The following is a 14,559-nucleotide window of genomic DNA, read 5'->3' as shown; positions in this document are numbered from 1 at the left end:
GGCAACAGTTTTATTTTTGGAGTGGCCACGGGCACGGTGGCTCGCTCCCTAAGGCTTCAGTTCACTTCAGGATGAGTGGCCCTGTGGCACTCTGAGCCGGGATTAACAGAGCAGAGAGCAGTTTGTCCCGACAGCCGCTCGCCCAAGGTAAACCAGTCAAACTCAGTGTCTGTTGATTGACAAGCTGGTGGTACTGCAGAGTGGTCCTGACCTGTCGGCTTGGCGCTAACCTGCAAATGCTGCATAGGATTTGATAGAGGCACGTGCACGATCTGAAATCTTAAACGCATGATGCATATCAGACATTGAGAGGCAGAGCTTGCAGAGCAGTGTTTACCATGTTGAACGTTTCTGCACAGTTTGGTGCCATGACAGATACATGTAAGCACGAGTCAGTGATTAACAAATCCTGCACACCAGCACATTGATTCTACCTTTTTTTATTCTTGGCCTGTTTATTTAATATTAATTGTAAATGAATGAATTGTCCTTGTAGCTCCCTTCTTACACTGACTGTTTGGTTTGCAGGCTGTCCAGCACAACACGAGCAACACCTAGTTCCACCTCAGGTAAGTGTTGCTCAGATTCACAGGTTAACAGCGTAATGATTAATTAAGAGCTTGTCCTCCATTTTGTTTCATATTGCGCTCTTTAAAGCTAGATAGATTGAGGTCATGGCACAGTTTTATCACAAAGCTAATCTTATACTTTCCTCTTTTGAGCTGCTGAAGTGGAAGCCTCCCAGATATCCAACCCCAGAGCCTTAAAAGGGGGACTTCTCATGTGTCAGCTGCCCTCCTTGTCACTGTGACTGCAGTAGTCGCTTTGACAACAGGGATTTGTGTTAAACATTTGTTCAAAACCAGTCAAACATCTAAGAGTGTTTAAATTTCAAGACATCTCACAGGAGGTATTTCTATGCTGCAGTCACTTTAGATATTCAAACAGAGACTTTCAGACTTGCAGAAAATATTCCATTGGGTATAATTCTACTGCTTCTCTCAGACCAAACTGATGATAGCATGACATATATAAAAATTTATGATAATCATCGCCCCGAAACACGAAGCTAAGCTCGCAGTCAGTGCAGCTCTGGGAGGATTTGGGCGCAGATTGATTTCCAGCGGACTGAGGCTGTTTGTGTGAGTACAGGACAGCAGGCAGCAGGTGCTGGGTGTCAGGATGTTTGCTCTTATTTCCCTCGGGCTAAAATTAGACCGCGGACCTTTTCTAGTGTCACTCCAAAGCGCCACTCCAATATTCAGACAGAAAGGGAACAATTCAGCTCATGTTGCGCCTCGAGACGACTACGTAAACGTTTATTACATAGTGGACAAATGCCCCTTGTAAAATGTCAGTCACATTTAAATGTTAATGATGGTTTGAGATATTGTGTTAGTTTTCATACAATATGTCCAGTTCAGACTGGAAAACTTAACCTGTTTGTCTTATATGATCCTGGGTGCATGTCACATTTACGGTCAGCTAATTATGCTTCTGACCTTTGACCTTTGTCTTATTGTTAGCTTGTAATGCTAATGTCCCAGGAATTTGGATCTGGTTTACTGCTTCTCACGTTTTAAGTTTCTTTGCATATGAACAGTAGCTAAATGCTGCCACCCCTCCTCTCTGCCTGAACCTGCTCACCCTCCTGTATGTGTCAGTCATCTCCCTTTGGGTTTACTTTTATTTCCTCCAGAGGTCATTTTTAAATCCAACAGTCTCCTTGACAGACTATTTTCATAAGTAGTTTGTCATCATTTCAAAGCAGCCTCGCTATAAGCAACAGCTTTACGTGCCTTTCTATTTCCAAGAGTGACGCTTCTTGTAGTCATGCAGCATCTTCAGGACCCAATTAAGAATTTTGAAACCTGCTAATGAGCCCGTTGTCATGAGAGCTCATAGTTTTCCAAAGCCAGCTGCAGACTTGTCTCGGAGCTATTAGCACGGGTTAAATCAGTGCAGTTGGGAAGCAGCTGAATACACTAAACTGAGGACACGGTGGAAGACAGTGAGCTCGCCTTCACGGTAAACAACAAACAAAAACAAAACTCTCTAACAGCTAAAGCACTGAGAAACCAAACATCAGGAATGTGTTTAATTGAAGTTATTTCATCGTATTAAAAGATTTACCACAGCTGAGATTATTATTCACAGGATACAATGAATACCTGCCAAGTATAAACAGAACAAAAGACTATTTGCTTCACTACCTTTTGTAAAATAATAACCAAAATGTCAACAAGAAATTTGTCATTACAACAGGATTAAAGGACATTTCCTGCCTGAAGCTTAAAGTACAGAAAATGTTGAAGTTGTAGAAAGATAATTTTTTTTCAGAATCCAAAATTTAATGTCCAGCATGTTTCACAAATCTTCATAGAACTGTCCAGCTGAAAAGAAAGGAAAACAACTTATTATGAATATGTATTTCCATCACGTACACACAATTAAATTCCTAAATCAAATTTCTATTATAGCCATAACTAATAACAACAACAACAAGTAGAGAATGCAATTTCTGATGAAATTGCGGGTGTGAATGCTCAAGCTGAATAGCTGACACTATACTGCAATGCTCCCTTGAAAAGCTGCCATGCGTGTATGAATAATGAGGAATATTTGAAGGTTGTTTGAAAAGCTTGCACTACACTGCAATGCTTGCTTTAATGTGCATAAATGTCGACGAATAGTTGAATGAGACCAATACTGTGGAATATGTCAAGGTTTTTTAAAAAGCTGATGCTACACTGCAATGCTGACTGAAATGTGTAAGAAGAAGGTGAAGTAGTAGGAATAGTCAGTCAAGAAGTCACACGCAACAAGACCCTCAGTGATTATTTGGCCAGCTGCTGAAATGTCTGGCATTAAAAATGTACTTTCTAGTTTGACTCTGTATTGGAACAGAGTTCTAACGTCTTGTGAAGGGTGTTTGCACGGTTGGAATGTGGTCTCAGTAAAATAAAAAATGCAAATCTCCTTCAAAAACAATCCAAGGCAAACTGTAAAATTAAAACTATGCAAAATTAAAATGCCTTTATTTTACATGGCAGTATATATTTAAAATGACCAACGCATTTTGACCAACACAGGTCTCCATCAGGGTCATTGTCAGCAGTGGCCACTACAGTGTGCCTTGGATTATTTTTTAAGAAGCTTGCATTTTATATTTTTAATGAGACCATATTACACCCACACAAAGACCCCTTCACAATATGGAATGAGCACCGTACACCTGAAGTAACCAAACAGCACCTGTATGTGATCCACACAAAGACAGAGCAGCGCTTTTCATTGTCTTTAAAACTCTTAAACATTTCCAACTGCTTAGTGACTGAGGACATCACACCATGCAAACTGCATTTCATCAAATTTCTGCTGATGTCTTAATAATCTATTTTCAAAGCCATAAAACCAAATGCCAAAACAGCAATGTGATGTGTAACGTCCTCCTTTAGGTTGAGCGTGGCTCTGCTTTTTATGGGAAACTTTGACTCATTATTAGTATTGACTACGAATGATGTTAGAAGCATTTGTTTTGTTATCAAGCAAATATGATAAAACCAACTTTTAATGATTTTTTTTGATGACTAATTTGAGTTCTTTGCTTCTACTTTGCTGTTATTATACAAGTAGATTTTTGGCTTAAGATACAAAAACCGATGTGTCTGTCTGTCTTTTGCAGGAGTCTGAAAATGCTGATGGAAGTTGGTTACACTAACGGGCTGGAGCCTGACCTTTCCCAGCAGTATCCTCCGCCCTTACTGCCAAAACCAGGCAAAGACAACGCGAGGCTTCAGAAACTCAAGAAGAAAAGAGCCAAGAAAAAAGGCAGCCTCTCTCAGACGCCCGTCCCCTTTCGCTCCTGTTTGTCGCCTGTCAATGAAGCAAGCACAGACCTCGAGCACAGTGACCAGTCCAGCCCACCAAAAACACCCGATTCAGTCTATGTTGCAGACCCATCAGTGTCCGGTTTCCCTTTTGACTCCCTTTACAATCACTCTGCATCTGCATTCCCTCATCCTCGGAGCAACCCCCCTTCCCAAACTGGCAGCTTCCCCCCTCAGTCCAACGTAAATCAGATCAAGACTTCTGATGAGCAGGTGGCTCCGCTGTATGAGTGCTCCTCTTTTTTATTTGATGACGTGACTCCTTTCATGATGCCACCTTCGGCTTCACCACCCCCATCATCACCTGAGCAAGTTCCAGCACCACCTCTTCCTTTTACGATCAATTCAAACATGACACCAAATTCCCATGGGTCAGTCACAACAATCCCTCCAGTTGGTGTGTCTAACGCCAGCACTAAAATATCAACTCACAGCCTGACCCTATCCCTAGCCGCCCCCAACTGTGGCCCAGGCCTGGCACTTTCTCAGGTTGCAGACCTACCTCCTCTTCCAGCGCTGCTATCAGTTTCAAACACTCAGACACAACCTTTTATTCCCAGCCAGAGGGAGACAAACGGCAGTTTAAAAGACAACCCTCAGAGCCAGACTGCATCTTGGACTGCCAGACCTATCAGTAATGGCAATTTTGTTCCAAGCCAGATGTCCCCTGAGATCACCGCCTCAAAAATATCACTTGTTGAAGCAGTGAAAGAGACAAGGCCTGACACCCTACAAAGCAGGATTTACACATCAAAGGCAACATTTTATGAAATCTCTAAACCTCCTTCTATCCAGGACCTCTCTGCAATAAACCCAGCCTACCAGGAAGCATTGTTGTCTGACATATACAGAAAGAAAACAGCTGTAACAGTGCTGAAAACTGATCAGAAACTTAATGTGTCCAAGACCCCATGCGGAAGACCTAAGACTCCCTCTTGTACACCAGCTCGAGTATCCACACCCTTTATTGAAATTTCCAAACCTAACCCACTTTTATTTGCTGCTTTCAGCTCTTCCAAAAGTCTCCAAGATCCTGCAGTTCCCAACGAGCCTCCAAGACACAAACCAGTGATTCAAACTAGCGCCATGACTAAACCTCAAGCTGCCACAGAAGAACTGAAGCAGACTGATAATAACCACATTACTTCAATCAAACAATCCAGCAATTACAAAGACACAGAGATTCAAAATACACAAAGGAGTGCAATAAATCTAAGCTTTGCCAATACTGAGCTGTACCCCATAGAGAACTTAGCATCAAGTATGACTTCACCTGACTCTGCTGTGGGCAAACCAACACTAATTGAACCAGTCACCCCACAACTAATAAAAGACCAAGTTTCTGAAAGTGAAGCTTCACCTTTGCCAAAGGTTCCATCATTCTCCACGGCACCAAAGACTTCAAATCTTAACTCCACGCCAGTGATTTCAGTGCAAGCTCGACCAAGTCCACTAATGTCCCCTTATCGTCCTCCAGTGGTTGATGCAAGAAAGTCTTTGTCATCACTACTGGAGAGTCAAATGTCATTAGGGACCTCAAAGCCCAAATCACGATCAACATATTATGGGCTTACTCCAACTGAGTATGCTGCCTACGGTGGGATCAGGACTATTGCATCACATCACAGCCCTGAACCCCCCAGGGTTAATGAAACCTCTTCAAACAAAACACAGTCAGATGTTGATGTAGATGGATCACACATCTCAAAGTCTGATGCAACAAAACAACTCAATGGAAATCAAGATTTTCCGTCTTCTATGCAGGTTTCTGAGCTTCCAGCTGAACGGATTGTCACACATGGCAAAGAGGCATTTGAGGAAAGTCAGTCTGAAGCTCAAAGTATTGGAATACAGTCACTTAAAACATCTAGCGTGGACACAATAAAACCTGAGCTTCCCCTTGGCTTGGCACAGAAATCAATTCAACAATCTACAAGTGATCCATCCACACCAAAAGCCTCATACTCTGAGGCTCCAATACCAATGCTTAAAGCAGGTGAGGTACCCACACAAAGAGCGGCAGTATTTTCTATAGACGCAGTGCTAAATACGACTCCATGTCTTATTGATAGCAATGATCTGTCAAGTTCTTCCTTACCCTTAGTGAAAGTAGATTCAAATGCAGAAACAAAGCATAGTGGAAAAGGGATAGATGTTGCAGAGAAAGGTGGTAATCTTGAGAAAACACCTACAAAAGGAGAATCCAAAGTCAGAAACGCAAAACAACAGTCAGGACAAGTAGAGACAGCTCTGGTCCAGTCTTATCAAACTGCTGGTGGAGTCAGTCCATCAACAGCCAATGGTTTCAGTGCCCCCGTCACTGCCAAACCTGTTAAAGACCTATTTGACCATAAAAACCTGGTTGCCACAGAGTCAGAACCCAAATTCTCAGGGAGTGCGATCATAAATGGTGCGTTCAACTTAGGAATACAACAAACCACCAGACTGATTTCAGAAACACCAGTGCCCAGTAAAGTAGCTACTGAAGCTGTTTTACACAAGCAAAGGGGAGAGGTGAGCCAGCAAATAAAAGTGAGCAGGGAGGTAACTCTACCCAATAAAACAAACCTGGGGAACATTTTGCCTTCTGTGGCTGCAAACACAGACCGTATCCTTGACAAAATAAACATTGAGCCCCAAGTCTCAAATTTATTTGCTAAAGAACCAGTTATTGCTAACATAGGATCCATTTTGCAACATCAGCCTGTCACAGCATCTGTATGCTCTGCACAGTACGGTACCAGCACGGTATCTGCAGCTGCCCAAAGCACAAAAAACACACAACAGCTCAGCACAGAAACTAAAATTCACAACAATAGTCAAACAATAGAAAACAATATCCATTTCCCTGGAGAAGGTCTCTCTTTGAGATTCTCTCAAGCACCAATTGTACCAAGTACGCCTACTGTTAATACTAACTTAGTGGGTACTACCATAGACACCAAACTACCTGACCTTTCTGTCAAAGCTACCAAATCACCCAACATTTCAGGCATCAGATCCCCTTCAATTATGACCTCCAATGTGCCCACAAAAGAGCCCCCAAAGCTAACCGACCCTAGTGAAAATATACCTTTCAACACACAGAGTAGCATATTATCCAGTAGCCAAGATAAAATTGTTCAAAAAGCAAGCTTCCACACAAAGTCAAGCAGAACTATAGTAGAGGCCATACGGACACGTGGAACCAGTCTCACCCCTGCTGCAGACGCAATACTGTCCACTCAAGTTAATACAGGACCTAAACTCCCCACTAATTATGACATTAACAGAGTCAGTGACTCAACAGTAAACACAAAATTGTATCCACAAGCCACCAATGGAATAATAGGTTTATTGACTGGGAAAACACCAACAGAGCATCTTCCCAGTTTACCCGTTAAAACAGAAAACATTCAAACAAAAGGTGAGACTGAAATGAGACCAGCTTCCAATCTTTCACAAGGAAACACAGTACTGAACACCCCAAGCAGTGACACCAAACTGTCCAACAAACCACCCGCAGGATTGCTACCAGTCAGCAAGTCTTCGACAGACTTGGTTCCAACTGGACAACCAGGAGGTATAGAGCCTATTCAGCGCAGCAGACCTGTTGTAGGAAGTGCTCAGGCTAAAAAATCCAGTTTGGGCAGCAATGTTAACAATATTCCTACCATTGAAACCAAAGTCCCTAACGAGCTTCATACAGAAGCTATTTTGCCTATTATTACTGACCCAGCAGCAAGTGCTAAATCACCTTTTAGTCGAACTGCAACAAAGCCAGGCATCAATGCAGCACCTGTTTCTGGCTCTGTTGCTGAAACAAGAATCTACACAAACTCAAAAGCAGATGGTAAACAGATTGCCGGCCTTCTTGCAGAGCAAAGATCACCTGAGACATCTGCACCAGTTAATACTAAAACCACTGTAAAAGAACAGTCCCCTTACATCCAGCCAACTCAAGTCAATAAATCTTTAGCAAGTCCTCCGACAAAAACTAAAAATGCTTTAATATCTAAGACTGAACCATCACCTTCCTCTTCCTCTGGTTATGTAGTGGCTAACATATCTAGTATAAGTGTAGAAAAGCACACAGTTGCAAGTCAAATCAGGTCTGGAGATAATATTCAAACCTCTGTGAGCTCTCAGACTGGAGAGAAACAGTTTAGACAATCTGTCATGGAAACCAAGAAATCTACTGAAACTATTGTAAATACACAAACCGTCTCACACATTGATAACTATGCTACTACAAATATTCACCCCCTTGCTGAAGCTACCAGAGATGCAAAAGCAACCTTCAGCCCTTCTAGAGTAACTAAACCTTGGAGCACAACAAGAGCCTCCCCTCTACCGGAGCCAAGAGTGTGTAACACACCTATTTCAGCCTATACTCCAACTTTGCCCCAATCCTATCAAACTCCCGTCTCTTTAAACCATACTACAGAAACAAAACCATTGCCAGTCATTATGAAAGACCAGATAAACCCTCCCATTATACCTCTACGAAATAATACACCTATTGGTACTGTTCAGCCCTCTGCTAAGTCAATCACAGAGACAATTTCAAAACCAGACATTAAACCACCCACAACGAAGGAGGCTTCAGTCCTGACTAACAGTGCTGAGGTAAAAGAACATTCCCAAATGAACAATATAAACACAACCCAAGCAACAAATGTCAGTAAGGAAGGGAAACTCTCCTCACTGAACACTGGAACTAGCACTCCCATCCAATCTACCGATCCTATTTTAGCTAGTAAACCCACTCTAAAGGTTCAACCTCCTACTAAGCAGGTAAAATCAAGACCTTCCTCTGCTACTTTAGAAAGGAAACCCTCAGTTGTAAAAACAGATTCGTCAAAGTCTCCCCCCGATCTGGTCCAGAGTAGCTCGCACACCGGTAATGTTCAGCCTCCCACAGCGCTACCAGTAGAGAACATATCCCCTGCAAAGCCAGCAACAGATACTGTCATGAAACCGTCCATAGTTAAAGCCGCTTTGATTGACTCTGCCACTCCTGCCTCTCTGCCTCAGGCCTCAGTCTCAGTCAAAGCTCCATCCCCAAACAGAGGAACGTCACCGCCATCTCAGCAAAACGCTGGACTCAAAGACAAGGACGTTCTGAGGACCAAAACTACAGCTGCATTGACGGAAGCCCCAGCAGTCGAACCCTCCACGAAGTCAGCGACATCAACTGCATCTTCAACTGCTGACAAGAGGACCGTTACAGCAGATACATCCCCTTCACCCATTGAGCCCAAAGCAGCCCAGAAGCCAAAAGGCCTTAAGGGTAAGCTCAGCGGATGGACACGGCTCAAGAAGCACATGGTCGTTGAGCCAGAGGAACCCCAGTTTCCAGAACCAGAGGCCAAATCTCAGGTTGACTCCAGTGGCAGTAACAAGGAGACAGATCAAGGTGGTGATGATAAGTCGGCAGCAGAACAAAGCGCCAATCAGGAGGTGGTTAACAACAATGAAGCTCCCAAGGCACTGAAGATGTGGGACGCCCTCCTCTTTCAAATGTTCTCTACCAAAGAGAAAATCATGCAACAGATCAATGCCAGCAAGAAAGATTCAGACAAGAAAAAGGAACCTAAAGACAACCAAGCAGAAGTTCCTTCTTTCGTCAATCGCCTGCCGATTTTGTTGTACAGCCCTCGCTTTGATGCCAGGAAGCTTAAAGAGGCAGCAGAGAAGCCGCTCTCGAAAATAGCAGCAGTGTTTGAAAAAGGGCTGATAAAACGCAGATCCCAAGACGAAGAACGTAAGGACTTTAACAGGAAAGCAAGAGGATTTGGTTCAAGGAAACCAACAGATACAGATGCGGATACTTGAACTGATGCGAAAGTGTTTGAGACTGATAAATGATAAGTGAAAGTAGAAAGATGATCTCAGATAGGTGGGGGAGCCTTAGCGAAGGAATCATAAGAAGAAACTTGAGAGAGAATAGACATAAAACCATTTGCACAATTACTTAATTTAATAATTAAATCAATTCTATAAATTAAGGGGAATTATTCTTAAATGGGAAAAATGATTAAAAGTGTAATGGATTCCTGCTCAGTCATCATCTACTTGAGCAAATACTGGAGCTAGAACTTAAACTGGGAGAGTAAAGTTTCACAAAAACGAAATTCATCCCCATGTCAAATTAACATATATATTTCTGATGTTTTCATCAGTTCTGGTTATTTAGTATGTATAGGTTGGTCAATACGTTTATAGCTTTTAAAGGTAAAAATCAGTAACACAGGAGTAATACAGGTGTGGTATCTTTGCACTTTTAATAAATCAAATAAAGCTGTGACTTGAGAAAAATATGATTTAAAGAAAAAAAAATCATATACTACGCAACAATAGTTGATTAGATTTTTTTAATTTGATGATGACCTAGTTGTAGTGTTGAATGCATGCACTGTAGATATACTTTGATAGAGAAAAGGTTGTTTCATTTGTCACGCTCTATCTTTTTCTATTTTTCTAAATAATGTAAGGCTTTTAGTGCACACCGCTGGTAGGCAGTTTGTAATCACTGTAATAAATAGGGCTTTTACATTCCTGGAACAACAGGGCAGATGGATTTTGAAAGAAGGGAAACAAAGACAGATGAAGCATGAAGGTCCAGTCAGAACAGATTTAGGTTTCTGCAAGTCAAGTACTGATGGAAATGAAGAGATGGATGTCTGGGCTTTCGATCAGGGCAAGAAACTACAACCACAAAGGCTGGTAGATCTTGGGGCTGGGCAATATGGAAAAATTATATTAAACACTTTTGTCTTGACTGGAATATTTCAACAACTATTCAATGGATTGCCAATATCCTTATGCCACCATCAGGACAAAGTTATTTTTTTAAGCCATTGAGCTTTTTAGCAGAAACAGTTCATAATTGTTTGTGTTACTGTGCATGGTAAATATTTGTTCTCTCAGCATCAGGTTGTGTTGTTAATGTGATAGCTGGCTAACTAACATCTTGAATCCCTCCTGTCGATCGTCTGGTTTCCCTTTTTTAATAATACAGGCTATTGCTGCCTGCTGGTGTGGGGAGTTATTTCTTCTCACACAGGCACAGAACGTTCATGCTAGCTGGCTGTTGTTTGTAGTCTTTATGGTGTGTTCAGGTGCAACTCTTTGGCCCTCATCTGCACTAGTTCTCTGATGTTGGTTTGGTGTGTCCAGGCCTTGAGATGGTGACCATGGTAAACTTCATACCTGCTAAACAGCATGTTAGCATTGTCACAGTGAGAATGCTGATGTTAGCATGTAGCTAAAAGCATAGTTGTTCCTCAGCACTGCCTCACAGAGCTGTTAGCATGGCTTTAAGCTCTAAGCCTAGTTTCCATTAGACTACACATGAATGCGACTGAATTCTCTAGTGTTTCAAAAAATTACTTTGGGAGACGATATTGTTTTGTGGTATCATGAGACCACCCCATCATACATTGCCCAGCCGTAATACAACCCAAGATTAAATTCCTGTTTCACCATATCACCAGTGTTGTGTGGAAACTGTTTTTCAGTTTCAGTGAAATACATAAAGTTGTGTGTATATATGTACTGTATGAGGCTGTTCCTCAGTTATAAAAAGTTGGAGATCTATGGTTTCCATCCAACACAGATGATACGATGAAAATATTTCCAGCCAGTGTATCAGGTTAACCTAGTGACTCTGTTGGTGGATTGTTATTTCCTGCCTTGTGATGAATTGTCCAGGACTTAGATAGCATTAGTACTGAGTTAAAACTGTGTCTAGGATGTAAAATAGGATATCAATAATTGATAAAGATGATGATGATGATGATGATGATGATGATGACGACGACGATGAGGCCTGCTGTAGGAAGACAGACTAACTGAAAACTGAGTGATAGCTGGAAGGGGGACAGATATTAGATGAAAGGTGTGATGTTTCACAGCTTTGGAGGATTTTGGTGCTGCAGTAGCAGATATTAGCATGTTGTTGTTGTTATTTTGACGCTTTTTATCTCTGTAGAGTTTTTAAAATTGTTGTTTTCCACAAGGTGACCAGCATGATGTGGAATTTCTTTTCGGCGAGGGGGACTTTGTCCCTGTGAGCTGACCACAGCCCCGTTTATTACACTGATTGTTAAGCTAAAACATGTTTTTGTTTATTGTGTGATTCTGAAAAGGCATAAAGTTGATTGAGAAAATCTTGTCTTGTACTTCTTTTTTTAATGTCAGTGCTTTGATTGGCACTTAAACTATAGAGATAGCAAGTCCCAACAGAGATAGTTACACTGCAGATGGAGGAAGTGACACATCACAGCTGAGAAATCTTTTTTAAAGGATAATGTTTGTGTTCTTCTATATATTTTTAACAAATCCCATACAAATCCAATGTCAGTCATAAATACTTAACTTCTTTTTATATGATTTTATATGAATAAACTTAAACTTCACACCAGTTTTTCAATTTCAAGTTAAGTTAAAACGAGGATTTTAACTGCAGAACCAGAATCAGTATCACTAAGTCTCTGAGAAGATAAGGCACATTTTAATATAATATTAATATATTAATATTAATTAATTAGTAAATAAGTAATTTATAATAATAATCACAATAAACAACAATTTAAAACAAATTATTAAAAAGGAGGATGAATGATAAACTGTAATCTGTCTCACCTGACTGACAGTTTGCATCCTCACTGCAGTCGCTGTCCACAGAGACCTTCTCGTACTTGCCGTGACCCGTCACCACAAACTTATATCTTTTTCCAGTTGAGCTCTCCTGGAATTAAATTCATGAAACGAGACAAACAGTCTGTGACAAATGCAAGTCAAACGATGGTACACTTTTTCACTCATTCTGGAGCTGTCCACTAATCTATTCATTGTGGTAAAGAATTCCTTTTTTGGGGGGGGGTTTATCATAGGTTGCTCTCTCCTGACAGGGACTTGGCTCTTTCTGGTTGTTCAAAAGACTATTTAACACTTCCATCATACATGCAGACAGCTCTTTTGATGGGCATGGTGCTAGATAAAAAACTCATTTCAAAAGACTGGAAGACATCAAATCCACCATGCTTCAGAAACTGGCTGTGTGAACTTGTTTCAGTTATTCACCTGGAAAAACTGATTTAATCATCCAAAATGTGAATTTAAATGTGAAGAATCTTGGGGTCCTGTTTTGCAATATTTGGGCTCAATGAGTGCATCTGGATGAGGACCACACTTTGATATGCATATCGATCAGCAGAATTTAGTGTGTGAATCCGTACCTTCCCTTCTCTTCCAGGAGATGTGTCACCAAAACTCTCCCATAAATTCTTCTTGTTTAAAACACCCCCAGGTTTCATATCCTGCAAACATATCAACATACATTACACAGTTTGTCATCTCAGCAGCCACGAGGGGGAAGACTTCACCGATTGCTCTGCAGAACAGAGCTGAGATGATTTACTCCAGATGACAAGAGGCTGGGTGTGGTTGCATGAAGCAGAGAGGAGCAGACAGGAATGCTGACTAAAAAGTTATGAAACTAAACTGAGATAGAGGAAAGAGAAGGAAGTTATCAGGCAGACAGAAAGGGGAAAGGACTGAAATGTTGACAGAAATGAACAGTTCTTCCCAGCCAACATTTGTATGTAGACCCCATGTGGGCAGTAAACAAACCGAAAAATGGGCCCTATGTGGGACTGTCCACAGGTTCCATAATGGCCTCTTACCAATAGCCCACATGGGTGGTTTTACTCAAGTTGTCCCCAGATAAGATGCCCATTTTGAGCCCATAGCCACTTGGTACCCAGGTGGCTGGAGCATAATCCATGTGGGGCCCACTTGGGTAAACCCACCCATGTGGGTAACTGGCATGGGGCCATTATGGAACCCATGGACATTCCCATATTGGTCCCATTTTTTAAGCTCACTTACTAACCACATGGGGCCCACACACAAATGTCGACTGGGTTCTACATCTCATGTCACAGAGCTGAAATTTGTTGGAAAAATGATGAGCTCAGGGGTAAAGTGCTTTGTGAATCGTGTCAAACATCAAGCAACACAAGAAAGTAGTCATTAGGAGACAAGTTTGACACAATCGTGGTCATTCAGGATAAAATTTGGACTTACTGCTGGTCTGGAGGGCGAGCTGCACCTGCTCCCGTCTTCACTTCCTCTCACCCACTGATTGATGAGACCAGCCACACCGACTTTCAAACCATCTGCATCCTAAGACAAAGAAGAAACATTTGTCATTACTGTGGACACAAATCATTTGTTTTATGTTTACTTACATCTATTTCATATAACCTAAATATTAGTTTGAATTCTATATTCATCAAGAAAGCACAGTAGCAGAAAACGTCAAATTATCCCTGATGCAGGACTTCACAAAATATAGTTTAGTTTCCACGCTGCTACTGCCAACACATTCTCACAAGGTACCTTGTTGTCTTCTTTCAAAATACACTTCCATTTTCACAGGAAAATTTACAGTATCTTTAAAAATTGACTAAAAAAAAAGAACAGGGTTTGCCTTTAGAATCTTACAGGATGCGAACACTGCTCTTTTGGGTTTAAGTCTGTGTTTGTTGGACCCATCCACCACCCCTTTTGCCCGCCTCAACTTTTATCCTTGTCTCACCACGTTTCCCCCTGATATCACTCATAGTTGGTTTCTGACACTACAAGTCACTGCGCAAGCGCTGAATTTCAACGACTTCGG

The 14,559-nt window shown here is 41.6% G+C and overlaps 2 protein-coding genes across 3 annotated transcripts in view; one reads left to right on the top strand and one right to left on the bottom strand.

Annotated features, from left to right (window-relative positions):
- LOC125902891 (uncharacterized) lies at nucleotides 1–12,059 on the top strand. Of its 2 annotated transcripts, XM_049599553.1 has the most exons (4): nucleotides 1–147; nucleotides 529–569; nucleotides 3,686–5,886; nucleotides 8,907–9,225. In XM_049599553.1, exons 3-4 carry the CDS (start codon nucleotides 3,696–3,698, stop codon nucleotides 9,083–9,085), a joined length of 2,370 nt encoding a protein of 789 aa, XP_049455510.1. In that variant the 5' UTR covers nucleotides 1–147; nucleotides 529–569; nucleotides 3,686–3,695; the 3' UTR covers nucleotides 9,086–9,225. The 2 variants fall into 2 exon arrangements, with proteins under 2 accessions (XP_049455510.1, XP_049455509.1); XM_049599552.1 differs by having other exon boundaries at nucleotides 3–147; nucleotides 3,686–12,059.
- Nucleotides 2,068–14,559, bottom strand: part of LOC125902916 (non-muscle caldesmon-like) — a 34,723-nt gene continuing 22,231 nt past the window's right edge. The window contains exons 12-15 of the mRNA XM_049599555.1: nucleotides 13,965–14,063; nucleotides 13,115–13,195; nucleotides 12,519–12,624; nucleotides 2,068–2,393 (exon numbers count right to left, since the gene is read on the bottom strand). Of these exons, the coding sequence (XP_049455512.1) occupies nucleotides 2,368–2,393; nucleotides 12,519–12,624; nucleotides 13,115–13,195; nucleotides 13,965–14,063 (312 nt within the window). The 3' untranslated portion in view covers nucleotides 2,068–2,367. The remainder of the gene's footprint in view (nucleotides 2,394–12,518; nucleotides 12,625–13,114; nucleotides 13,196–13,964; nucleotides 14,064–14,559) is intronic.

This window comes from Epinephelus fuscoguttatus, linkage group LG2, assembly GCF_011397635.1.
Source record: "Epinephelus fuscoguttatus linkage group LG2, E.fuscoguttatus.final_Chr_v1".
NCBI lineage: Eukaryota > Metazoa > Chordata > Actinopteri > Perciformes > Serranidae > Epinephelus > Epinephelus fuscoguttatus.
Note: the sequence above shows the minus strand (reverse complement) of the source record. Positions and strands in the feature narration are given on the sequence as shown.

What these genes read in the sequence shown, in the direction of transcription:
- LOC125902891 (XM_049599552.1), top strand. Translation starts at nt 3,696, where the DNA reads ATGCTGATGGAAGTTGGTTACACTAACGGGCTGGAGCCTGACCTTTCC.